Genomic DNA, 27,672 nt, shown 5'->3' with positions numbered 1-27,672 from the left:
CCCCGCCTGCCTTCAAAAGCCGTCCGGGACAGCGGAGAAACGCAGCGCGTTTTTCCCTCTCCCGGGAAGGCAGGCAGGGGGGAGCAAAGACTTTTGCCCCCCGCTGGCCTTCAGAAGCATTTAAAAGAGATCCCCGGAGATTTCCCTATGGGCTTTCTTCTTGCGAAGCAAGCCCATAGGGAAATTCGTCTTGCGAAGCAACTCGCAAACGGAAAATCCTTTCGTCTTGCGGGTTTTCCGTCTTGCAAGGCATTCGTCTTGCGGGGCACTACTGTACCACTGTAGTAAGGCCAGAAGGAGCCTGGGTTTCACTTTCACTTTCTATCTCTCTTCCTTCTGGTGTGTTTTGTACATAGAATTCTTAGTGTTAAGGTTTTCAGACTTATTATAAGTTATTGTAAGTTTAAGTTAAGTCTGCTGCAACTGGATTTTTATGGACCGCGCCAATCCCGAATGTATTAGATTTGTGACCATTATGCTCATTTGCCTTCAGTAGCAGTAAAGCTCTGCTGGATGAAATACAATTGCATCTGGTCTATTTTTGGGGAATCCTGCAACGTATTTAAGTTTTTACAGTGGTGCCCCGCAAGACGAATGCCTCGCAAGACGGAAAACTCGCTAGACGAAAGAGTTTTCCGTTTTGGAGGTGCTTCGCAAAACGAATTTCCTATGGGCTTGCTTCGCAAGACGAAAATGTCTTGCGAGTTCCTGCAGGGTTTTTTCCCTCCCCCCCTCCCTTTCCCCCAAGCCGCTAATCCGCTTATCAGCTGATCCAATCAGCAGATAAGCCGCTAAAAGCCGCTAATAGCGCTAATCCGCTAATCCGTCAATGGGCTTGCTTCGCAAGATGAAAAAACCGCTAGACGAAGATAATCACAGAACGGATTCTTTTCGTCTTGCGACGCACCACTGTACTCTGCTAACTATATGTTGGAATCTGTATCAATATCGAGTAGGATTCAAACTCACCTTGAACACCTTCCTCATTCTCCTAGAAGGGCAATGGTGCCACCTGAGAGTGGCCAGAAATGCGTTCCAGCGAGTTCTGGCTTGAAAAAGCCCTGATACATACACCAAATCCTGGGGGTTTTTTATATGCAGAACCAGAATCAACTCACCAATTTGAATAACTCCAGCTTGTTTTAATATTTATTTCTTATACAGTCAGTGGTACCTCGGGTTACATACGCTTCAGGTTACATACGCTTCAGGTTACAGACTCCGCTAACCCAGAAATAGTGCTTCAGGTTAAGAACTTTGCTTCAGGGTGAGAACAGAAATCGTGCAGCGGTGGCGCAGCAGCAGCAGGAGGCCCTATTATCTATAATGGTGCTTCAGGTTAAGAACAGCTTCAGGTTAAGAACGGACTTCCGGAACGAATTAAGTAGTTAACCTGAGGTACCACTGTATTCCAGCTTTCTTCCATTATGGACCTTCTTCAACAGTTTTTAAACCCACACTCCAAAGTTATATTGATTCCAATTTAACTATCACAATGACCTCAAAGACTCCAGAAAATTACCATTTCATGAGGGTACTGGGAGAGTGTTCTCACCGGACACCCCAAAATCAAGCAAAACGCCATAAGCAAGAGTCGCTTTTACATTCTGAGACCTCTCTGTTTGCCTTGGCCAATGTTCTAGGTCTCCTTTTGCTGATCTTGGCAGGAAGGCCATTCCAAGAAAGCTTGGAACCCAAGCAGTATAGGATGTGCCAGAACTCTCTTTTCCCATGAAACGGTGCACTATGAAGAATAAACATGAAATGGAATAAAAATAGCAAAACAAAGAATGGCTGTAGCTGGAAGCTCTCCTAAATCAAGCAGAAAAGAAACAAAAACAGGCTGAACTTTGCTCATGGCTTTTCATAGATGGCAGCAATGGCATGGCTTCTATTTCTATGCCTCTATCCCTGGAGCAGATATAGCAAAAACTGTATGTAGGAAGCAGACTGGGAGGAACACGCCAGTGCTTTTTTCTGGGGGTACGCAGGGGTACGCATACCCCTAAACATTTTGTGAACTGTTGGCCTCATTGAGGGGCTGTGCTGGTCCCGGGGGGTTACTGTGCGGCGTGGTCTGAGTCCAATCCGAGGTCGAGGGTGTGGAATGGAGGCTGTCCATCCAGGCTGAAGCGGGGTCCAAGGCAAGGAGTCGGGTGAGGTCAGGAACTCTGGCAGAAGAGCAGGACAGGGTGCAGGCAGGAACAGGCTACCAACAATGTTGCTTCCACAACTTGGGACTGGAGCTGACTGGCTTTTATCTGCCCCGAGGCATAGGGCAGGTGACTCGCCTCTCCTGGCCTGAAGGCGAGCACTCCTCCTGCGGGAACTTAGTTCCCTCCGCCTCTCTGCCCTGAGCCTCTGCAGCTCAGGAGAGGCTGGAGGGTTACCGGACCCAGAGGCAACCTCAGCTTCCCCTGACGGGGCTGAGAGTGGAGCACCTGCAGGCAATGGGTCCTCCATCACCTCAGGAGCCAGAGCAGACTCAGCTGGTGCCTGCACCTGAGGATCCAGCACAGGTGAGGACCCTTCAGGCTCAAGCCCCAGCCCCTGCTCAGCTGGTTCTGGAGGTGGGGACTCCTGTGCAGGCTGGGATTCCTCAGGTTCAGCCTCTGAGTCCGAATCCCAGGCCATCACAGGGGCAGTATTTCAATATGAGTAAGAAAATGGGAGTACATCTAAATGGTTTTGGGGGGGGGGGTAAGCACTGCATGGCGTACATTTAAATCACACTTCTTCCCCCACAAAGACCTGGAACTGTAGTTTATCCCTAACAGAGCTACAATTCCCAGCACCAATTCCAAGGTTTCGTTGGGGGGCGTCATGTGCTGAATATACAGAGCATCATGTGAAGCCCATTCTTTCCCTCAATGAATTCTGGACCCTAGACGGTAGTTTACCCCTCACAGGGTTATAGTTCCCAGCAGTCCTGAACAAACTACAGTACCCAGAATTCTCTGAGGGAAATAATAATAATAATTTATAATAATTTATAATAATTTATAATAATTTATAATAATTTATAATAATTTATAATAATTTATTATTTATATCCCACCCATAATTTATTTCAAGGGCATAGGGAGTAGGTACACCATACTCTTCGATATTTCTCTGATGAAAATAGGGATGTCCTATTCTATTATTATTATTATTATTATTATTATTATTATTATTATTATTATTATATATAATAATTATAATTATTATTATAATTAATTATTTCATTAAGCACCACGCATCTGACTGTGTTTCCCCAGCTGCTCTGGGCAGCTTCCAACATATATAAAAACATAACAAAACATTTAAAAACTTCTGTATACAGGGTTGCCTTCAGATATCTTCTAAAGATTGTAACATAAAGGTAAAGGACCCCTGGACGGTTAAGTCCAGTCAAAGGCAACTATGGGGTTGTGGCGCTCATCTCACTTTTCAGGCTGAGGGAGCCGCCATTTGTCTACAGACAGTTTTCCGGGTCATGTGGCCAGCAGGACTAAACTGCTTCTGGGACTCGGGTGTTCCTTGCTTTTTTGTGTGTGTGTGTAGAAGTTTCAAATTTTACAGAAAAATACCAGAAACGAAAAAAGCAGAAAGAAAAAAGTGCTACCCTTAACTCATCTACTACAGAAATCTAAACTCCTTGCATAAATTGGCCTTCACACCTTAATGCATTTTTTTACACATTAAGTTTGAAGTAGCCCTTGTTTAAGTTTTTTTGGCAACGCAAACCTAAAGCATGCATTCTTACAATGTCCATTTGCTTTACAAATGCCTCTGTTACTCTTTCTGTTCTGCATTGGACCTAAGCACAAAAGACAACTTAGACTGTAACTTAATACTTACCCTGCTGACCTGGGAAATAAGCACCAACAAATTCAATATGACTTACTTCTGAAAAGGCTTGGTTAACATTAAAAACCTGTTATGTGAAAACAGTGTAAAATATTTTTTTTAAAGTAGGAACTTTTTGAGCTACTCTTATCCTTTAAAACAGTGTTCCCCAACCTTGGGCCCCCAGCTGTTTTTGGACTACAACTCCCATCATCCCTCGCTAGCAAGACCAGTGGTCAAGGATGATGGGAATTGTAGTCCAAAAACAGCTGGAGGCCCAAGGTTGGGGAACACTGCTTTAAAACATGCAATTTTATTGTGCGATAACTTTTTGAATTTTCCTTTAATTAAATTAAATTTAGAGGGGGGCAATGGCTTTTTTACATAACTAGCTTCAGACATGCTTTTCTTCTTATGCAGAGGTTGCGTGCGTTGACAGATTCAAAAGCACGATGTGGAATTCCTTCAGTCGGGAGAGATTGAAGGACCTCAAAGACTACTATATCGGTCAGCGGAATGGACAGTATGACCAATTCATGAAGCAGGACAGTCTCTTCAACAGGCAGCATAAAAGTGTCGTGATAAACGTGGACAAAAGGTGAGAGGCGAGGGGGCTTTCCGGGTTGTTTTCCTGGAGGCAGAGAGAGCAAGGGAAATGGCTGGTCGCATAGGGTGCAAGTGGCAGGCTGCTGCCGGTGACTCCTGGCCAGTTGCCAGGAACGCACAAAGACAAGGAAATGTTTCTTACCATCCGCTTTCTATTCAGTATTTACAGAGAGAGGCTATAGAACCCAGCCTCTTGGATAATGGCTTTGCCCTGAGTGAATCTCCACTGCTACGTGCCCTCTGGATTAGTTTCTGTTATGTACTGAAGTTCTCACCCTGGGCCAGCAGGGGGATACTGTAGATAGTTTTCACTCAGGTCCACATATGCAAATAAGGGATTGAAAGTGACGCTCAGTGATTGGATAGTTACGGAAAATGGTTACTGTTGCGTTCTAGTGGAGCTCTATATAAGCAGGCTGGCTGAACCCTTCAGTTCAGTTCTGTTCTGGCCTGTGAATAAACAAGAGCTGTTTGAAGAATCGCTGTGTCGTCTGATATGTTCACCCACAACTTAACAGTTTCCTTCTGCTAAACTGTCTTCCTCTTCCTCCTCCCTAGAAGGGTCAAGCTGGGGAGGCGGTCTCTCCCATTCCTCGTCTGCCCAGACCCTGACAGCAAGGGGCTAAACCTGTAGTGTGGAACCGCCAATCCATGGGTCTAATTGGGGCCACCAGGCCTCTGGATTTGGCCTGCGATACTATTTTGGGCAAACCACGTCCAACTGTCCTTCACCTGAGATCACATGAATGTCAGGTGGGGAGATCTCATCACTCTGATCAGTGTGCAAAAAGCCGAGATAAAGGTTCTTGTATCTCACAAGGCACAGTGAACCGTCAAAGAGCAGCCTGCATTTGGCACTTTTACAGGTGCTTCATAATACCTGCGCCGTGTTTGTAATAACCCAATCCTTTGAACTTTAGAACTCCTTACCTGTTGATATCAAGCCAGGCACTTTCACTGTATTTTTTTGGTGCCTTCTGAACGTATTCATATTTAGATAAACCCACCCAGATGTTTTTTGTCTATGGCCATACTACCCTGAACACGCCCGATCTTGTCTGATCTCGGAAGCTAAGCAGGGTCAGGCCTGGTTAGTACTTGGATGGGAGACCGCCTGGGAATACTGGGTGCCGTAGGCTTTTTTTTCTTTTTAGGGACGTGGGTGGCGCTGTGGGTTAAACCACAGAGCCTAGGACTTGCCGATCAGAAGGTCGGTGGTTCGAATCCCCGCGACGGGGTGAGCTCCTGTTGCTCGGTCCCTGCTCCTGCCAACCTAGCAGTTCGAAAGCACGTCAAAGTGCAAGTAGATAAATAGGCGGGAAGGTAAATGGCGTTTCCGTGCGCTGCTCTGGTTTGCCTGAAGCAGCTTAATCATGCTAGCCACATGACCCAGAAGCTGTATGCCAGCCCCCTCAATCAATAAAGCAGGATGAGCCTCACAACCCCAGAGTCGGTCACAACTGGACCTAATGGTCAGAGGTCCCCTTTACCTTTACCTTACCCAGATGTTTAGAATTTCAATGAGTTTTAAATTGCATTAGTCTCTTTTATTCTGGTTTTAATTTCTGTACATTTTAAATTATGGTTGTAAATGTTTTTAGTGATGATTTTATCGTTTTATCGTTTTGTAAACAGCTTTGAGTTGGTGTATATATTTTATCAAATAAAGAAACAAACAAACAAGTGTGCCCCCACTTTTCAATTTCTAGTTCATTCATTCAGAAGCATCATGGGGACGACGATCGGGAGGTTGTTCAAAAGATTATATCGGGAGAGTTTGTAAAGGAACCCACGTACTCTACTTCCTATGGAGAGATGCCAACTTCTGTTGCAGCAGCTGTATATATCAGAATGGATGAATTGCGCAAAGGAGAAATGATAGTAAGTATATTATAGCCTTATAGAGCAGGACATTTTCGTGTTAGGAGCGTCCTACTCTTGTGTAGGACCCTGGCAGAGACACATGCCCGACTGGCATGTTCTCTCGCTCCTGGTCGATCCTTCGGGAGCTTCAAAAGCTTTCTTCTGCCTGAACATCACAGCGACTGATGCTAAAAGGCATTAACACACTTAGGGATCTGCAGAGTATTTGCAGTTTGTGTAACAGAACCAATAGCACAGCATTTTGGCTAATCTACGTTTATTTACATATAATACACTGGGAGCATTCCGACTTAGCTCCTTCCTCTTTCTCATCAGACAGCAAAGAGAGAAAGGACAATAGTCCCACTTCACGGAACACAGTAATACCAAAACATCCTGTCTCCGTCACTTCCCACACTGTGGAATGAAAACATATACGGTCATGTGATAGACAACAATCCCATGGCTGCTGACATGGGGAATGAATCTCCAACATTTTGTGGCCGTGGTGGGACTATATAGCAGGGATCATCAACCTTTTTTTTGAACTCGTGGGAGCGTTATGAATTTCGAGAGAGTGCTGTGGGCACCAGACACAAAATGGCGGCCATGCAGGGGCAGAGGGGCGGGTTGCCCCCCAGATCGGGAGGTCTCGGCGCACGTGTGACATCATATTTGCACTGTGTGATGTCACACGTGCCTCTCGATGCTGTGCAGGCTAGTGCAAGCCTTCTGCGTGGGTTTGTGTGACCCCCTGACACCGTTCAGGCCTGGGCAACCTCCTATGACATCGTACCAGGCCCCCTCAACCTTGGGGGGGGGGGCAGCCGGCTGGGCCCCCTTCAAACAAAAATTTGGGGGACTGAAGACGCCTCCGACCCCAAGAGTTGGTGTACCTCATGAACTTTGCTTCAGGATGAGAACAGAAATCGTGCTCCAGCGGCACGGCGGCAGCAGGAGGCCCCATTAGCTAAAGTGGTACCTCAGGTTTAGAACAGTTTCAGGTTAAGAACAGACCTCCAGAATGAATTAAGTTCTTAACCCGAGCTACCACTGTTCTGAAAAAATGCATTAAAAGGGAGGAGGAAACAGTAGTTTTTTAGGACTCTGGGGATTCCTATGGGCCGGTGTCTAAACAACTCACATATGAATTACACTTCCGACTCCACTCATTGGTTTCACTCATTTAGTGACAGGCGGGATCAGTCAGGCTGATTCATATCGCAGAAATTGCTTAGAAGAGTTCCTGCTCTTTCTATATTTATTTAATTTTTTTTAGATATTCTGCCATGAGTGTAATTAGAATCGGAAAACGTATAAATTGCAATTATATAAATGTTAATTTTGAAAGCCATGAGGCAGGAAGGAAGGAAGTCTCTAGGCTCTAAGAGCCAAGGCGGTATAGCGGATAAATATGATGTGAATGTATAATATTAAATGGATATATATGTGTGTGTGTCTATCTATCTATCTATCTATCTATCTATCTATCTATCTATCTATCTGAATGAGTTCCTGCTCCTTTCCTCCCCCCTCCCTGTAGCTTTCGTTCTAGGAGGGCCAGGGACTTAGTAAACAGTCCCCTGTGATATTTTATGCATTGTCAGTTGCAGGTACTTTTATCATTAATTGTTTTATTGTACTTATTGTAATTGTTAAGAGTGAATTTCTGTTTGTTTATTATTTGCTGACCTTTTGAGAGTTCATTTCATGGTGTGCTATCATATTCTAACAGATTACCAAATATTACTTTATTGGATAAAAGTCATTCCATTTTAAAGTTATGTTTTATTATGACTTTTTTGTATTGGTCAGATTCTTCTATGGTGCGTATTGTTGCAGTTTTTAAAAATTAATTTTTATTGATTTTAATATCACCAGTCAACAGTATAACAAAACAGATAACATACATAAAAGAAAACATTTCTATACAAAATAAATTCCTTCCACCTATTAGGGTGTTCTTTGTCATATATTTTGTTGCTGTAAGCCGCCTCGTGTGTAAAATAGAAAGGTGGTCTACAAATTAAAAATGAAATGAAATAGTGGGCGGAAGAGCAAAAGCCTGAATAAAAGGAGTTGAATATAGTTCAATGAGTTATTTCACTTATTGTATGATTTTTGTTTAAATTGCAATAAACGACCTTCAGATATCCAATGCATTTGCAATAATAATAATAATAATAATAATAATAATAATAATAATAACAATAATAATAAATAATTTATTTCCCACTCTGGGCGGCTTCCAAAAGAATATTAAAATACTGTGATACATCAAACATTAAAAGCTTCCCTAAACAGGGCTGCCTTCAGATGTCTTCTAAAAGTCTGGTAGTTGTTCTCTTTGACATCTGGTGGGAGGGTGTTCCACAGGGAGGGCGCCACTACTGAGAAGGCCCTCTGCCTGGTTCTCTGTAACTTGGCCTCTCGCAGTGAGGGAACCGCCAGAAGGCCCTCGGCGCTGGACCTCAATGTCCTGGCAGAATGATGGAGGTGGAGACGCTCCTTCAGGTATACTGGACCGAGGCCGTTTAGGGCTTTAAAGGTCAGCACCAACACTTTGAATTAGCCAGAAGAATACAAGAGGCTGAACTTATTGAGGAACTGGAACGCCCTCCCACCAGATGTCAAAGAGAAAAATAACTACCAAACTTTTAGAAGACATCTAAAGGCAGCCCTGTTTAATAGATTGTTGCATTTTAGTGTTTTGTTGGAAGCCGCCCAGAGTGGCTGGGGGGACCCAGCCAGATGGGCAGGGTAAAAATAATAAATTATTATTATTATTATTATTATTATTATTATTATTATTATTATTGCCTGTACCTTGCCTCTTGCATCCCTGTTTATGTTCATGAAAGAGGCCTTGGGTATTCCTTCACTCCAGCCCCTTCTATCCAGAAAATGTACAGATGGAGTGGCAAGCATTCGGCAGCCCAAACAGAATTAAATCGGACTCTGCAAATACGGTACTTTTAAAGGTGGTCCGTTCAAAAGCTGTTCCGCAAAGATTGGTGGAAGGATCTCCTCACGGTTTGCATTTCTTCTCAGGCGAATCTGCAAGATAGTCGTGTCATAGTTTTGGTCAGTCAGGGGGCAGAGATCATCCGTCTGAAAAAAGAGAAGGTTGAGGAATGGGCAGATGCTGCCACAATGACAAAATTTGGTAAAATAAAGATGAAATATCCCAGGTAAGAATGACTGAAGCATTGGGGTGGGCTGGCGTGAGATAGCTATTGAGGGGTTGTGATTCATGGGCTCCAAGCCCATTATATAATGAGGGAAACACAGCTGCTATGTTGTAGACTAAGCTTGAAGCCCCTTTGACAAATCTATTTCCCTGTATCTGTACGGAGTGTTCAGATATTATGTGGTTTGCTTGAGCCTACGAGAAGCAGGTTTAGAACTGAACCTAAACAGTACAGTCATACCTCGGGTTACAGACGCTTCAGGTTGCGCGTTTTTGGGTTGTGCACTGCGCCGAACCCGGAAGTACCGGAATGGGTTACTTCCAGGTTTTGGCGCATGTGCAGAAGCGCTGAATCGCGACCCGCGCATGTACAGACGCAGTGCTGCGGGTTGTGAACGCGCCTCCCGCACGGATCATGTTCACAACCCGAGCGTCCGCTGTATAGAAATTTATTCATGTATGTGACTACAGCGGCAAGAATGTTATTTGCACAAAGATGGAAAGAATAAGAAGTCCCAACGAAAGAAGAATGGATACAAAAACTTGTGGACTATGCAGAAATGGCAAAAAAATAAGAAATCAAGATAACAAATTAAAAGAAGCTAAATGACACCATTCAGTTTTCAAAACAGACCAGTGAGGTTGTATTCAATTCAGTTTTACTCTGAGCAGACCCACTAAAATTAATGAACATGACTAAGTTAGGTCCATTAATTTCAGTAGATCTACTCTGAGTAAGACTTACTTGAATACCACCCCATGGCTTTGAGGTGGGGTTGCATATCCCAAGAGATGCAGTGATGGCCACTAACTTGGATGGATTTAAAAAGGGATTAGACCAATTCATGGAGGAAAAGCCTATCAATGGATACTCAATATGTCAGCTATGTCCATTGTGCTCAGTTTCTCCTTGTGGGCTTTTCCAGAAGCATTTGGTTGGCCGCTGTGAGAACAGAGTGCTGGACTAGATGGGTCTTTTTCCCCAGGAGAAAATGAGAAGTGATGCTCTGGCATTTGCCCCAGAGAGGCAGTGCTGGATTTACATATAAGCTTAATAAGCTATAGCTCTCTTGGGAGCCCCCAAAAAATTTAAAGGGGAAAAAATGGATGTACATTTCCAACAGATAAGATTAAAAACAAATAAAACCTACATACAGCAACAGTGTTTTGTGTTTTGTAGGCTCCTATGGTGTAAGTACAGTGGTACCTCTGGATACGAACAGTATCCGTTCCAGATCCCTGTTCGCATCCTGAAGCAAACGTAACCTGCGCCTGCGGGTCGCGATTCGCCGCTTCTGCACATGCACGTGATGTCATTTTGACAGTCTGCATGAGGGGCAAAACCCAGAAGTAACGCATTCCGTTACTTCCGGGTCGCCGCGGAGCGCAACCTGAAAGCTCTCAACCTGAAGCATATTTAACCCGAGGTATGACTGTACATGGGTGGCGCCTAGGACTTGCTGATTAAAAGGTTGGCGGTTAGAATCCCCGCGATGGAGTGAGCTCCCGTTGCTCGGTCCCTGCTCCTGCCAACCTAGCAGTTCAAAAGCACGTCAAAGTGCAAGTAGATAAATAGGTACTGCTCTGGCGGGAAGGTAAACAGCGTTTCTGTGCGCTGCTCTGGTTTGCCAGAAGCAGCTTAATCATGCTGGCCACATGACCCGGAAGCTGTATGCCGGCTCCCTCGGCCAATAAAGTGAGATGAGCGCCGCAACCCCAGAGTCGGCCACGACTGGACCTAATGGTCAGGGGTCCCTTTACCTTTACCTATGACTGTACAGTGGACCCTCCAGATACGAATTAAATTCGTTCCACATCCTGGAAAATCTGTTGACAGAGGTGCTGCTTCTGCACACAAGTGCGGGGCAATTGAGAGCTTCTGTGCATGTGTGTGGCACACAGAACACTTCTGTGCATGTGCTAAACCCAAAAGTATAACTTCTGGGTTTGCCGCATTTGTAACCCAAAAGTTAAGTATCCAGAGCAGTACATAACTAAAGGGTCCACTGTAATGGGCCCTGCCTGCTAGCTTGCTCCCTAAAATATCACTGGTTTGCTCATTTCTATATATAGGGTGCCTACATTCTGCACAGACTGGTTGTAACAATTACTTTGATAAAATACGTATTTTGTTATGTGCAAATGGCTTTAGATACCTATTAGGTCCAGAAATTACCATATAGCATATATTCAACACAAAAAAACAGTGAAAATTTGTTGTTGACAAAGGACAGCTGGATATATAAAGGGCCCCATTACCTTCTGTTATGTACTGAAGTTCTCACCCTGGGCCAGCAGGGGGATACTGTAGATAGTTATGCAAATGAAGGATCGAAAGTGACGTTCAGTGATTGGATAGTTTTAGAAAGTTGTTACAGTAACGTTGTACCAGTGGTGTAGCGTAGGGGGTGCAGGGGGGCCGGCCCCACCGGGCGCAACATCTGGGGGTTAGGATTAGGGGCGCAAATCCACGGGTTAGGGGGCACAAATTACTTGCCTTGCCCCGGGTGCTGACAACCCACGCTACATCACTGCGTTGTACTGGAGCTCTATATAAGCAGGCTGACTGAACCCTTCAGCCCAGTTCTGTTCTGGGTCTGTGAATAAACAAGAGCTGTTTGAAGAATCGCTGTGTCGTCTGATATGTTCACCCACAACTTAACACCTTCAGTAGCTGAGGGCCTCATCAAACCTAAATCCGGCTCTGCACAGAAGAACTGTTTGGCTGCAGGGGGATGCCACCCTATTCTCAATTTTCAATTCCCTTTTCAGTGATGACGAGCTGTGTCAAGTCTTCCTCAGACAGAACTCCTGGGAATCGTTTAAGAAAGATCTGCTGGGCGTTGTGATGCGTCCCAAACTCATGAAGATGGTGCACCCTCCTCATCCGTGCCCGACGGAAGAAATCTACGACCCTTGGTGCGTGAACCAAGCAGGCGTCTTGGACCTAAGCAAGATGCGCCACCAAAAAGAAGTTGCCCCGCAGAAGTATAAGTTCATTCCCGTTGGGGTGGAACACGGAAAACAGAGTTTGCCAAATATTCAGCCAAGACTGATCCATAGCATCACAGTCCTCCGTTCTCCTTTGGATGGAGCCTTTTAGTGAGCTGTTTCAAGGTTTTTTATTTGCCGGTCAGCGACATGGTAGGGGGGCAACTCTAAAAAGATCAAGGAGCGATTCTGGCCGTGTGTGTGTGTGTGTTCATACATAAATATACATATACAGCTTTGCTTTATGTAAGTTTTCTTCTCCGTTAGAAAGCACCTTATTATTTTTTTACAGTAGATCTGTGATGTGAATGTTGAATCAGCAGTTAATTTCATTTTCTTCCGGTATTGCCATACAGAGAATATTTTTTTCTCTTCAAGATTCTGTGTTTGTGTATCCCCATATATATATATATCAATAAATTATATTCAATGTTTAGTACTGAAACGCTTCAGCATTTTATGTGTGTTTAATGGAACACTGGGAGTAAATCCCATTGAATTCATTTGGATTTATTTCTGAATAGGCGTACATAGGGTTCTTCCTCGTTCCCATGAGCAGGATGTTATTCAGTAGTGGTCTGGAGCATTTTCCTATCTGCTCTAAGGAGACTTCCAGGCTGTTGCTGTCATGTGGGTGGGAGCCAGTGGCATGGCAGCAAATCCAGATTGTGTCATTAAGTGGGTTTTGAGCTCCTTGAGAACCTTGCTTCAACACACTCCCCTGCATATATATATATATATATATATATATATATATATATATATATATATATATATATATAGTACTACAGTGGTGCCCCGCAAGACGAATGCCTCGCAAGACGAAAAACCCGCTAGATGAAAGGGTTTTCCGTTTTTGCGTTGCTTCGCTAGACGAACTTCCCTATGGGCTTGCTTCGCAAGACGAAAAAGTCTTGCGAGTCTTGCCATTTTTCCCCGCTCCCCCCCTTTTTCTAAGCCCCTACTAGCCTTTTAGCCGCTAAGCCGCTAATCCTTTAATAGCCGCTAAACCGCTAATAGCGCTAATCCGCTAAGATGCTAATAGGGTTGCTTCGCAAGACGAAAAAACCGCTGGACGAAGAGACTCGTGGAACGGATTATTTTCGTCTTGCGAGGCACCACTGTACTGTAGATAGTACAGTGGTACCTTGGGTTACATATGCTTCAAGTTACATATGCTTCAGGTTACAGACTCTGCTAACCCAGAAATAGTACCTCGGGTTAAGAACCTTGCTTCAGGATGAGAACAGAAATCGTGCTCCGACGGCGCAGCGGGAGGCCCCATTAGCTAAAGTGGTGCTTCAGGTTAAGAACAGTTTCAGGTTAAGAACAGACCTCCGGAACAAATTAAGTACTTAACCAGAGGTACCACTGTATGTATGTATATATGTGTGTGTGTGTGTGTGTGTGTGTGTGTGTGTGTACACACACACACACACACACACACACACACACACACACACACTGGTACCTCTGGTTGTGAACAGGATCCATTCTGGAGCCCCATTTGCAACCTGAAAGGAACGCAACCTGGTCTGCGCATGCGTGGGTTGTGATTTACTGCTTCTGCGCATGCGCGTTATGTCATCTTGTGCTCCTGCGCATGTGTGAGCGGCGAAACCTGGAAGTAACCCTTTCGGTACTTCCAGGTCGCCGTGGGATGCAACATAAAAAGACGTAACCCGCAGCATTCGCAACACGAGGTATGACTCTGTGTGTGTGTGAGTGTATACACACACAGTAACGAAAATTGACAGGAAAATGCACTTCTCCCAAACTTTGTACACAAATGAATTGGGATGAATGTTCAGTAAACGGGTCATCTGGAAGCAACCTTAGAAAATCTAGCACTGAACATCTATCTTAAAGGTAGAAGTGCTGTTTGATGTACTGTTACCCTAATTTCAGCGCAGTGTGTGTGGCAAAAATTAACATCACCCTTTCACCTTTTCTAAATGCTAAGATTGAAATCTGGCTAATGTGGTTCTGCTGTGTCAGCTATGCAGGTGAGCTACACAAAATATCTGGAAGAATTCATTTTGGATTAGTTTCCTTCTGCTATCCCAGGGGTCAGCAAACGTTTTCAGCCATGGGCCGGTCCAGAGTCCCTCAGACCATGTGGTGGGCTGGACTATATTTTGGAAAAAAATATGAATGTATTCCTATGCCCCACAAATAACCCAGAGATGCATTTTAAATAAAAGCACACATTCTACTCATGTAAAAACAAGCTGACTCCCGGCCCTTCCGCGGGCTGGATTGAGAAGGCGACTGGGCCGGATCTGGCGACTGGGCCTTAGTTTGCTGTACTATATGCCCTCTCGGTTAGGCTATCATTTGGGGGAAAAGGCAAGTCCAAAAACCCTTTGTTTTTGTGACATTTTAATTGCTTACACGGCCACCTTCCCAAGTCAAAAGATTGTGAAGGCAAATGGCATGTGGGACAACGGCAAGCCTTGCTGCGTCAATGAACCCATTTCTTGGTACGAGAGACAAGGCAAACATAAATCTCAAGCGTATTCAAACCAAATTTAGTAACATTGTTAAGTGACTTCCTCGTATCCCCAGGTTGAATTTCAGTGTATATCGTTTTAACAGTTTTCCAAAACCAATATTCTTATAAAATTAACTTAATCACTTAACCTTTTTCCCACCTTTCCAGTTCAGTATTAAACATATTAATTCATCACATTACCTATTTAAATCCTAAGCCTATCTGTTACTTGCAAGCTTCTCCAATTAATTTAACTTAACATATTTAACTAAATAGTCTTTAAATTTCATCCATTCTTCCTGGTAATCCTCCTCCTTCTGGTCACGGACTCTTCCAGTCAGATCGGCTAGCTCCGAAAAATCCATCATCTTCATCTGCCAATCTTCCACTATTGGTACTTCTCGTGTTTTCCAATTCTTAGCTAATAAAATTCGAGCAGCAGTTGTGGCATACAAAAATAATTTAATATCTTTGTTGGGCAGCTCCAAACCTTCTTCTCAAAGAAGAAAGGCCTCTGGTTTCTTAATAAATGTATACCGTATTTTTTGCTCTATAAGACTCACTTTTTCCCTCCTAAAAAGTGAGGGGAAATGTGTGTGCATTTTATGGAGCGAATGCAGGCTGCGCAGCTATCCCAGAAGCCAGAACAGCAAGAGGGATTGCTGCTTTCACTGTGTAGTGATCCCTTTTGTTGTTCTGGCTTCTGAGATTCAGAATATTTTTTTTCTTGTTTTCCTCCTCCAAAAACTAGGTGCGTCTTGTGGTCTGGTGCGTCTTATAGAGCGAAAAATTTCAACATTTTCTTCAATTCATTATAAATCGTCTCCCAGAAGTCTTTCACCTTGGGGCAGGTCCACCACATATGATAAAAGGTACCCTCCTCCTCTCTTGCCTCTCTTGCTTGACCAGATAGAAGTGTCAACTGAAATCCCAGGGAGTCCCCTTTGGTCCAGGGGGTCTCTGGTTGCCTGCCACAGCTGTACAATCGTGAGTCAAATGAAATGTCTGTCCCTCTACCAATGTTGGTTAGAGCATAGTGGTGACAATGCCAAGGTTGCATATTCCTGCATTGCACGTGATCCTCAGATTTCCTTCCAACTCAACGATTCCATGGGATTTCTATGAGATTTGCAGTATGATAATCTTGGCAACTGGAAGGGGAGAGGCAGGAAGTGGTGTCCAGCTGATCTTTTCTCCCTCCTTCCACAAAAGGCGCTGCAATCTATCATTGGGTCAGCAAACCTTTTCAGCAGGGGGCCGGTCCACTGTCCCTCAGACCTTGTTGGGGGCCGGACTATATTTTGGGGGAAAAATATGAACGAATTCCTATGCCCCACAAATAACCCAGAGATGCATTTTAAATAAAAGCAAACATTCTGCTCATGTTAAAACACCAGGCAAGCCCCACAAATAATGCAGAGATGCATTTTAAATAAAAGTAACCTGCCAGACAGGAGATAAACAAGGACAGGAGAAAAACAACATCAAATTTCTGTTTTAAGACCGCCTTCTCTGTGATGTAGGTGTGATCTATCTGAGGGGTGGTCTTAGGTTACACCACTTCTGTGATGTATGTATGATGTTTCTGGGGGTGGTCTTGATCTACAGGGTGGCAATTTCAAAAGTCTTTATAAGGCCTTGCACACCATTTTTCTGGGTCCTCCTCCTTCTGCATGTGAGGGGAGCACCCTGTTGCAACAGATCAATAAAGATCAGGCTTACTAGCTGCTTTGCTTCTCAATATTCTCTGGTTGGCCTCTGTTATTCTCTCCTACCAATAGGGAACCTATGTAAGGACTCTATATGGGCTCTTGGATACCCCATAAGGGAAAAGGGAAATTTTTGTTTACAACACTACTCATGTAGTGTTACCAGAAAAATCCGAGGGCTCCCTTGGACAAAAACAAAGACACCAACCAGGATAACTTGGAGCAAAACAGCAGCCTGTAGGCTTGGCCTTTATTGAACTGTTGCAACAGGGTGTTCCCCTCACTTGCAAGAGAGAGGAAAAGACCCAGAAAGATGGTGTGCAAGACCTTATAAAAACTTTTGAAATTCCCATCCTCTAGATCAAGCCCACCCCCAGAAACATCATGCATACATTACAGAAAGGAGGGGTTGAGGGAGGAGTTGGTGGTAACCTGAGTGTCCTGTCACCTGGCTGGTTCCTCCTTTCCCCCTGCCCATGAGTCACTTCCAGGAGACAAAGGGGAGTTGGCAGTTTCCTGCCCCCAGAGGGAAGATCTGATCATTGTCCTTTGTTTCAGTCCATGCTGAATCTACTCCCATATGCAAGTTCTTTGTGATCTTGATGGTCTTCTGTCTAGGACCATCAGGGTTGGCATAGCAACTGGGCAGGGCTCCTGTAGATGTGCTGGGATGGTGAAGGGATTATGGCTGACCAGAACCAAGCCACCCCCCTTTGATAGTCCTTGTCATATGGAGTAAAATAAAAATGGAACAGTGCAAATCCAATGTATGGTTGATTTTTCTATGAATTTATAACAGAAGTGTGGCGTATGTAGTGTGTGAGTGTGTGTGAAGTTTGTACAAACTGAATGATTGGGGTGGGGGGTTCCTGCTACAGTAGAAACACGCTGATTCCCGGACCATCCGCGGGCTGGATTGAGAAGGCGATTGGGCCGGATCCAGCCCCCAGGCCTTAGTTTGCCTACCCATGGTTTGTAGAAAGACCTTGTACCACCGGCTGTTTTTCAATACAGTACTTGGTTACTCTGTTTGAGTTTGCAATAACTGGAATCGGGTAACCGCTGATGTGTTTTGCAAATGAGTAATCCACAGCAGACTCATCAGTATCCCTGACTTGTTTACTCCAAGGTATAAACGGAGGATAAAAATTATATCAGCTCTGCTTACCTTGGGATCCTGATTAAAGGTTTTAAGCAGACTGTGGATGCGTTTCAAGGTAATAAAAACTGCAGTTGGCTGTAACGTAACTCCACATTGATCCTGAAACAAAGAATGACTTTGTACTGCTCCCCTTATCTCCAGTTAGCAAAAGGGCAACCGACAATAACCGTTAAAAGAGGAACTCCTTCTTCCTTAGTAGTAAATTCTCTTCCCAGGTTAACAATCTTCTGCATGTTTCAAGCAAAAAGACAAATTTTCCAGAAGCAAAAAGGTTAGAAATGTGGGATTTACCACAATTCTATCTCCAGGCAGGGTTTGAAGTAACACTGTCTGGTATATGTGCTGAGAGGTTAAGTGCCAACATAATCCCTGTGCTATTAGGATGCCATCAGCACAAAGGGAAAGGAAGAGGTATAGGCAAATTCAGTCCTCCAGATGTTTTGGGACTACAATTCCCATCATCTCTGACCACAGGTCCTGTTAGCTACGGATGATGGGAGTTGTAGTCCCCTTCATGGATCACTGCCTTGCTGTGGCGAAGGGGCTTGAGTAACTCAGAGAAGCTATGAGCTATGCCGTGCAGGGCCACCCAAGATGGACAGGTCATAGTGGAGAGTTTTGACGAAACGTGATCCACCTGGAGCAGGAACCGGCAAGCCACTCGAGTATCCCTGCCAAGAAACCTCCATGGACAAAGACAACAGGCATAATAACAAATAGAATAATAGAAATACATAGTAGTACTACTACTAAATATAATAAATAAATAAATAATAAATAGAATAGAAATGATAATAAGATTATAATACTATAATAACAAATAATAACAATAAATAATGAATGAATAAATACATAAATAATAAAGTGAATAATGAATAAAATAATTAGAATAATAGGAATAATAGAAAAATATAATAATAATAATAATAATAATAATAATAATAAAAAAAAAAAAAACTATTATTATTGAATATGACAGAGCACTACTACTACTAAATATAATAAATAAATAATAAATAGAATAGAAATGATAATAAGATTGGAATAATATAATACAAAATAATAACAATAAAGAATAAAGAATAAATAAACAAAAACAAAAAAGTGAATAATGAATAAAATAATTAGAATAATAGGAATAATAGAAAATAAAAATAACTATTATTATTGAATGTGACGTCCCTCTTTTCAGCAATGTTGGAAAGTATGCTGCCATTCTATAACGGAGAGCAAGAACCGGGGGGGGGGGGCGTGAGGGCAAGGGGGAAAAAAAAGACTCTGCCAGGAGCCAAGATGGCCGCCGAGGCTTCCTTTCCCCTCCCCACCCCCACCCCCTTCGCCAATGTCATCTCCGCGCGCCTTCGCCAGAAGGGCGGACGTGGTTGCGTCGCGGGGCGGGGCGGAAGGAGGCAGCGCTGGAATGTGGGCGGGGCGTCGGGGCGGCCGATGTGGCTTCCCATTTGCCAGCAGCGGCGGCAGCAGCAGCAGCGAGCGCCGCCGCCTCCTCCTCCTCGTCCTGCTGAGCCGCCTTAGCTTCTTCCCCCGAGCTGGGCTGAGTCCGCGGCCAGAGAAGGCGCCTCGTCTCCGGGGTCCGAGGAGCCTCCCGCGTCCCCGGTGAGCGAGGAGCCCCTGTGGGGCGGCGGGGAGGGGAGAGCCGCCTGGCTGTGGGGCTGGAGGAGGGCGAGGTATTGGGGGGGGGGGGAGAAACAGGGAAGTGGAGAGGGCAAATGCAATGAGAATGATAATTTCTCTCTCCTGAAACTATAATTTCTCTCTTCTGAAACTACAGCACGGAGATTAGGGGTGGTGTGTCCTGGAAGAAGGGTGGGGTTGGGGGGCGATGAGAAATTAGTATCATCATCATTATTATTATTATCATTATCATCATCATTAAATTATTCATTATTATTATTATTATTATTATTTATTCATTTAAAAAAATATATCTGTGCATTTCAGGTTTATGCATTATACTAGTTTTGCAATCCTTTTAACATTTGGGAACTCGACTTCCCTCCCCCTCTTTCTTTGGCTCCTTCAATTTATTTGTAATATCTTCTGCAAATTCCAAATTAGCTTAAGTTGCTCACTTTTTAATCTACTTTAACTCGACTTCCATCCCCCTCTTTCTGCGGTTCCTTCAATTTATTTGTAATATCTTCTGCATATTCCAAATTAACTTAAGTTGCTCGCTTGTTAATCTACTTTAAATATACACTCTTGTCAAACTGCAGGTTATTACAACAATCCTGCCAACGTTTTTGTCTGTTTACAATTTATCTGTAAATATCCAGTAAACCCATTTCCATTCTTTTATAAAAAGTTTGCTTTCTTGCTTTCTTATTTTTCCAATAAACCCATTTCCATTCTTTTATAAAAAGTTTGCTATCTTGATTTCTTATTTTTCCAGTAAGTTTCGCCATTTCTGCGTATTCCGTACGTTTTGGTATCCATTCTTCCTTTGCTGGGACTTCTTATTCTTTCCATTTTGGGGCGAGTAACCTTCTTGCGGCTGTAGTAGCATACATGAATAAGTTTCTATATAGTTTAGGTAGTTCTGTCCCTATAATTCCCAAAAGAATTTATTCATTGTTGTTGTTGCATCATTGTATTGTGCTGGGTAGAAGGACAGGCACCTTGTAAAAGGGACAGAGAAGTGAAGTTAGGAAAACAACTGTGTTTGAAATAGAGGGAGGTGGGGGGGGGGAGAACCATCAGAAACAAGGTTTGAGGAGAGGTGATCTGTGTTTAATTTTGGATTATTTTAAAATATATATATATATATCTTAAGTAGTACTGTGGTAGAGCGCAGTCGGCACTTTAGCCTCTGACAGCTTTATCAGTCTACCCACCCCACCCCCCAAATTCCCCGAAAGTTGTCCGTTTTTCATCACCCTTTGAAAATGGTTAGGGTTTTTATAATTTCTAAGCTAGGGGGAACATTTGGACACTGGATATGTGAGAGGAGGGGAAAACCTGGAGATGTTGGTGGTTCTATTGTGAAGAGTTTTTTTTTTTGCTCAGGGATGCCCTTATTCTAATTTCTGGCGCATTCTTACGGAAGCAAAAGCAGGGAAATGAGTTTCCGAGCACTTTAAATTTAAATAAATTATTGTGAATTGTAGAAAATACCCAACATAGTGGGTACTTTTTTAAAAAAATAAATCAGTCTTTATTTTGCCAGGTGATCTGTCAACATTGCTTTGCTGTTTGGTACACTGAAAATATATTTTCTACCATGCAGTTTGTCACTGAGGGGGATGATGAAGACTTGAGGTCAACAACATCTTACTGAGATTTCATCATTCAGAAACAACAAGAGCAGTTCCTGGGATCTCCTTCAGCACTCGTAATATGGAATTATAACATTTCCTTTCTTACGTCGTCACACATCCTGCACGTTCCAGCCAGCACAATTTTCCTTTCAGAGGTTAATTCCAAAGTGCCATCGATGAAAAGGAGAGGGCTGATTGTCACCCTTAGCCGATTAAACCGTGCAAGAGTATTGGAGAAACTTGTTTTCCCCATCCTTGATTGGATTGACGAATTAAAGCGAACATTTTGAATTGAAAGTGAGCATGATAGGATCTTGATCATATGGTACTTCACGACTGAGGAAGGCGAACGATGGCGTCCAGAGAGAGGCTGTATGAACTTTGGATGCTCTATTGCAATAAGGTAACTTTTTAAAAAAATAAATAAAACTTGGGGGATGCTTTAGTCGAAGCTGTTTTGTTGAAACCACATGGCTAACAGTGCAGTCTTAACCACGTCTGCTCAAAAGTAAGTCTTCTTGAATGCATTGCAGCCTTAGACTGTTTTTTATTGGAATCCTGATATGCTGGTACAGTTGACCAAAATGCCCACAGTTATGTGCTCCTATAGGACAGGTAAGGGACGCATGTGGCGCTGTGGGTTAAACCACAGAGCCTAGGGCTTGCCGATCAGAAGGTCGGTGGTTCGAATCCCTGTGACGGGGTGAGCACCCGTTGCTCAGTCCCTGCTCCTGCCAACCTAGCAGTTCAAAAGCACGAAGTGCAAGTAGATAAATAGGTACCGCTCTGGCGGGACAGTAAATGGCGTTTTCGTGCGCTGCTCTGGTTCGCCAGAAGCGGCTTCGTCATGCTGGCCACATGACCTGGAAGCTGTACGTCGGCTCCCTCGGCCAATAAAGCGAGATGAGCGCCACAACCCCAGAGTCGGCCACGACTGGACCTAATGGTCAGGGGTCCCTTTACCTTTACCTATAGGACAGGTATGACAAACTTTTAAATCTCCAGGTGTTGCTGAACTACAACTCCCATCATCACTGGCCGTTGGTCATGCTAGCTGGGGCTGATGAGAGTTGTAGTTCAACAGCATCTGGCTGGTCAAAGGTTCCCCATACCTAACCTAATCTGTTATATCTAAAACTTTAAATATTTGTTTCCTGGCCTTCTTTCCACGGAACCAAGACTGGATGCAGCCTTCCACTTGAGTGTATACTCATTATGCAAGGAGTTTGCCAAACTTGATGCTGAAGATGGTCTACAGTGAATCTCAGGCTACAGAAATGAGATGTTTACACCACCACAACAATTTGCCGCATAATCATAATTATTCTTGTTAGGCTCCGGTATTATTTCTGGTTCCTTTCATCTGAATTTTGCTTGCGTTAGGGTGGCGTTTTCTTCAGCAGTTTCATTGCGCAAAAGCACTTGGCATTTTTGTTTGCGTGTTGATTGTTTTGTTGCAAAGAAGAACATGCAGAAATGTTCCTCTGAGCCATAAGATTTGGAGTTAAGGAATTTGCCTTTAGTCCGCTGCCTAAGCTGGTGAGCTTTTGAAACACAAACGTCCTATTGTTTAGAAACTCAATATGACCGTGCTGATTGAGCTTTGTTTTGAAGTGAGCAGATACTTGGTGGCATAATGAAAAATAGCGCAAATGTGCAACGGAACATTTTCAAGTGGGACCTAAACTTTTATGAAGTTAGCAGTGTTTTCTAACCATTCCTACCTAGCAATAAGTAAAGGTAAAGGGACCCCTGACCATTAGGTCCAGTCGTGCCCGACTCTGGGGTTGTGGCGCTCATCTCACTTTATTGTCCGAGGGAGCCGGCGTACAGCTTCCGGGTCATGTGGCTAGTATGACTAAGCCACTTCTGGCAAACCAGAGCAGCACACAGAAATGCTGTTTAGCTTCCCGCTGGAGTGGTACCTATTTATCTACTTGCACTTCGTACTTTCGAACTGCTAGGTTGGCAGGAGCTGGGACCGAGCAACGGGAGTTCACCCCGTCACGGGGATTCGAATCACCAACCTTCTGATTGGCAAGTCCTAGGCTCAGTGGCTTAACCCATAGCTCCACCCGCGTCCCAGTCTACCTAACAGTACAAACCACCTAAACCTTCCAGATGCTCTTAATATCTTTTGCCTCTGAACGCTTCCTCTAAGCTAACTACAGGAAGCCCTCAACTTGCGGACATTTACCTTTTGTGCATTCAGCTTTTACATGCATGGCCGTTTAAAAATAAAAAGGGGACAGGGGTCTGGGAAAAATGACTTTGGGAATCCCACCCGCCATTGAACCCAATGGGTTTTGACTATACGGGACTTTGGCATTAGGTGGAAGCCCTGGAACGCAACCGCTGCATAATGTTTATTGTATTGTGCACACGTGAGAGGAGAGAGACGGTAATGTGTGTCGCTGGGTCGAAACGGGTTACAATTTTATGGAAATAATATCTGGAAAAGTTGGTGGAGACTTGCTGCTTGTAGCATTGAGCCCAGCTGCTGGGGGCACGTTTAGGTATTTTAAGTTGTCCTCTACCAAGCACGACGTGGGTGGCGCTGTGGTTAAACCACAGAGCCTAGGACTTGCCGATCAGAAGGTCAGCGGTTCGAATCCCCGCAACGGGGTGAGCTCCCGTTGCTCGGTCCCTGCTCCTGCCAACCTAGCAGTTCGAAAGCACATCAAAGTGCAAGCAGATAAATAGGTACCACTCCGGCGAGAAGGTAAACGGCGTTTCCGTGCGCTGCTCTGGTTCGCCAGAAGTGACTTAGTCATGCTGGCCACATGACCCGGAAGCTGTACGCCAGCTCCCTCGGCCAATAAAGCGAGATGAGCGTCGCAACCCCAGAGTCAGCCACGACTGGACCTAATGGTAAGGGGTCCCTTTACTTTTACCTACCAAGAACTTTTCTTCTCCGATCAGCTGTGAAGGTCGCTTGGGCCAGTCACTGTTTTGTAGTCTAACCTGTCTCATACGGTTGTTGCGAGGACAAAATGGGGAGGGGGTAAAACCATGGATTCCCCTTTGACCTGCTTAGAGGAAAGGTGGGACATAAATCAAATGTATTAGTTGAGAAACCTTCGGTCTGGGGGTCAAATGTAACCCCAGAAGCCTCTCTGGAGGAGTGGAAGAATGTTTCCTGCTTGGCAGGGGGTTGGACTCGATGGCCCTTGTGGTCTATTCCAACTCTATGATTCTATGAAGAACCTCACACCTGGAGGCCAAGACAGACACTAGCCGACCTACCAAAGTAAATGTTTATATTCCTTGTTCCACCCATTGTGGCTTCTATGGCCCCAGGGAGGTGGCCCAGAGAAGAGTGGATCCCTGGCTGCTTAAAGTCTTGCCACCGTGCTTTAGCGATACGGTGTGAATGTGACCTAGGCAGCAAAACATGTCCCTGAAAGAAAGTACATTATGTGAATGGTTGAAATGAGAATCACCCCTACTGATATTGCCCGTTGCAAGGGCCCACTTGAGATCTTGACATCCTAATGTATAAGGATTCTCTTTTTCTCGGCAATCATACCTGAAGGTGACTTTCAGTCAGTTCTCTCCATGCTGACTCAAAAGTAGGTTCCACTCCCAATAATTCAGTGTGACTTACATCCTAGGAAGCATGTTGAGAATGGTAGCCTGGGTATGTGCTTACGAGTGCTGAATGACTGGAAATTCTGTTGTATCAAATCTAGCAAAACTTCTTATAATCTAGGAGCGAACTGTCTGATAGGGAATGCAGGCATCACAAACGACTTATGGGTTATTAAAGTAGGTTAAGATGACATCTTTTATTGGACCAACAGCTGTTGGTGAGAATGCACAAGCTTTTGAGTTAAAAGCCTATCAGGCAAAAACTACTGCTCTTTAACGCTTTAATCTAGGAGTAATGTATGGCTGCTTTGAAGCTGTTTGCAGCACAAAATGCAGCGCCGGATCAGGTTTTGAGCTACCAGAGGAATATATATCAGTACTGTTTTTGTTTCTCTGCTGTCCTGTTTATGAGTTGAGTGACTCAGATTCGGGTGATCATCTTGGAGTGACTGCAAAAGTCGACCTTTTGAGGTTCATCTTATTTGACTGAAAAGGAGCAGAGATACTCCTATCCACGTGAAATGTCTTTCATTTGCTGAAACTGTTTCCTTTAAACCCACAAATTAAAATGTAACGGTGAATGAATAAAATGTCTACTAAATTGTTTTATTTGCGTCAGTATTTAGATGACCTATTAATTTCACTTGAAATTGTGTAGTCTTGCTTAGGGGGATTACAAGGCTGGAATTGTTACATAATAAGCTGTGCCAGTATGCCAGGGGCTACTTAGGAAATAGAGCTCTGCCACTTCTAGGGAAAAAAAGAGTGTGAAAATATTTGAATTGGTCAAACTATAAAACAATTTCCTTCTGACTTTACTTTTTAATGAGAGACGAGACAGAGACCAATGGCACGTGGTTTGACTTGACACAATAAATTGTGTTATGCATATATATTTTTAAATGCCACGTATAATAATACGTGCTGAAAAAAATACTCTGGGCAGAAAGCAGCAGTAAAACTCAAGAAAGCCAAGTAAGAAGCAATAACCGCTCAAGATAAAATGGAGCCTCAATCCTGTTTCCAGCAGAGATTGAGGATCCCCGTAAAATAGTCTCGCGGTGATAAACTTTGGGTACGATTCAACATGCAGCGAGTCCTGTTTTGTTCCCAGTGGGAGGAATTCTGAGCAGGTGCTTGCCTCTCTGCTGAAATCAATAGCACGTAAAAGGGCTTCGCTGTGGCTGGAGCAGGCCCATTGTTTTTTGGATCAGTATGCCAAATTGAAATATGTGGGCTTCTTGTTTTGATACCGAGTTAATGACTGCATAATGCATGAAGCACTTCTGCCACTTTAGGGCACTTGGTCAGATGTCTGTTTTGACTTTATTGCATTCCTGTCAAGACGTCCGCAGAGGAAAAGTTTCATCCATTGAGTAAATGCCCTATGTGGAGGGGGAAAAACCTGGCAGAAGTTCCTTTGTTTGCTAACGCATGCTCGTCTTCTGCAACTTAAGATTAGAAAAAAAACTTTTCTGGCTATTGAAGGGAAGATTAGCTGCACTCATTATAGAGACAAATGCAGCTTGGATTGGCACTGAAACAGCAGAAAATATCCAAGCTCTGTAAATTGTTCTTTGCGTGGCAGGAAGAAGATAGAATTTGGGGGTCATGTTTTTTGTTTAAAAAAGGCATTGGACCTACTGAGGTGATCTTGCTGGCTACATGTATGGAGGAGCTGGATTGTGGCTTTTTGTACAGATATGTGCTTTCCTTGGTTGAAGAGATCCTACATGGAAAATCCATCATGTATAGATTAAGTCACTTACTGAATCTGTCCATACTGTTCTGTGTTGCTGGACTCCGTCTTCTGTCAGCCCCATTCAGCATAGATTGCAATGGCCATTGGTGATGGGTGCTGCAGTCTACAAAGATGTGGACAGTTTAGCCAGCCCTTTGATAAATGGCGGGTTGTTTGTCCATAAGTCAAATGTGGAACAGTTGTTACATCCTGGAGACAGTGGTGGAAACTGAGATATGAAAGCTAGGAGCTTAAATGGCACCTGAAACCTAGGTCATGGGTGCAACAACACAATGTCTAGTCTTGCTTTTTTTTAAAAACAAGAATACAGAGCTGAAAATAAATGAACTGCTGCTAAAATATTACGTTAATTTTTCACATGCTCTAGTCCATGGGTAGGCAAATTAAGGCCCTGGGGCCCGGATCAGGCCCAATTGCCTTCTAAATCCAGCCCACGGAGGGTCTGGGAATCAGCATGTTTTTATATGAGTAGAATGTGTGCTTTTATTTAAAATGCATCTCTGGGTTATTTGTGGGGCATAGGAATTCGTTCATTCCCCCCCCCCCAATACAGTCTGGCCCTCCACAAGGTCTGAGGGACAGTTGACCTGCTGAAAAGGTTTGCTGACCCCTAGTCCTTCCCCTGCCCACCCCCTTCATGTTCTTAGGAGGGTCTCTTCTGCAGTCTTCAGAGAGTAGCTGGAAGTGGGGAGGCAGAAAAAGCGCCTCCTTTCCGTCCACTCTGCAGTTTTAATCTGAAATTTTGACGCGGGATTGCATGCAGAGCTCAGAAACCGCTCGCGCTCATGAAATTCCCTGTCGCAAAATGCGCCTAGGACAATGGGAGTTTTGAACACTGCCTGGAGGTGGACATGTACCCCCAGTGGGAGAGGTCACAATCTTGTCTGCCCCCCACCCGGAAAGTAATATGTTTGGAAAAGCAGCCTGTGGAATTGTTGAAAATCGGGGCAGAACATTTGGTGAGAAAGCGAGGAGAAGTAATTGAACTGGTTATTTTTTCAAGTATATTAATGAAAGATGGATAGAAGCATACATACACCAGACAGGTGGACCTTCCACTTCACAAGCCCACTGATTCACTAGCTGTAATATTCTGCCACTTTGACAGGGTAACCTAAGAGTCTTAGGAGCTAGTTGTGGCTATATAGACAGCTGTCACGTCAGGGATGTCCTCAAGTCATATTCTGCTTAGGGGCTT

At 44.0% G+C, this 27,672-nt stretch overlaps 3 protein-coding genes across 9 annotated transcripts in view; all 3 read left to right on the top strand.

Annotated features, from left to right (window-relative positions):
• The window catches only part of CNBD2 (cyclic nucleotide binding domain containing 2), a 39,771-nt gene extending 26,845 nt beyond the window's left edge, over window positions 1-12,926 (top strand). For all 3 annotated transcript variants that reach the window (XM_083473394.1, XM_083473395.1, XM_083473393.1), the window contains 4 exons: window positions 4,252-4,429; window positions 6,147-6,318; window positions 9,352-9,491; window positions 12,263-12,926. In XM_083473394.1, the coding sequence (XP_083329520.1) occupies window positions 4,252-4,429; window positions 6,147-6,318; window positions 9,352-9,491; window positions 12,263-12,593 (821 nt within the window). In that variant the 3' untranslated portion in view covers window positions 12,594-12,926. The remainder of the gene's footprint in view (window positions 1-4,251; window positions 4,430-6,146; window positions 6,319-9,351; window positions 9,492-12,262) is intronic.
• Window positions 1-27,672, top strand: part of CARF (calcium responsive transcription factor) — a 103,843-nt gene that overhangs the window by 62,291 nt on the left and 13,880 nt on the right. The gene's annotated exons all lie outside the window — the stretch shown is intronic.
• Window positions 19,258-27,672, top strand: part of NBEAL1 (neurobeachin like 1) — a 152,302-nt gene continuing 143,887 nt past the window's right edge. For 3 of the 5 annotated variants that reach the window (XR_014518537.1, XR_014518538.1, XM_083471490.1), the window contains exons 1-2: window positions 19,258-19,460; window positions 21,091-21,524. Coding sequence is in view for 3 of the 5 variants with exons in the window: in XM_083471490.1 (XP_083327616.1) it covers window positions 21,474-21,524 (51 nt within the window). In the remaining 2 variants the exon portion in view is untranslated. Of the gene's footprint in view, window positions 19,461-21,030; window positions 21,525-27,672 lie in introns of all 5 variants that reach the window. The other 2 variants (XM_083471492.1, XM_083471491.1) reach the window with 2 other exon arrangements.

Source organism: Podarcis liolepis (assembly GCF_965112155.1).
Source record: "Podarcis liolepis genome assembly, chromosome: 1".
NCBI classification, from domain to species: domain Eukaryota; kingdom Metazoa; phylum Chordata; class Lepidosauria; order Squamata; family Lacertidae; genus Podarcis; species Podarcis liolepis.
The sequence above is the reverse complement of the archived record's forward strand: the minus strand, read 5'-3'. Positions and strand labels throughout refer to the sequence as shown.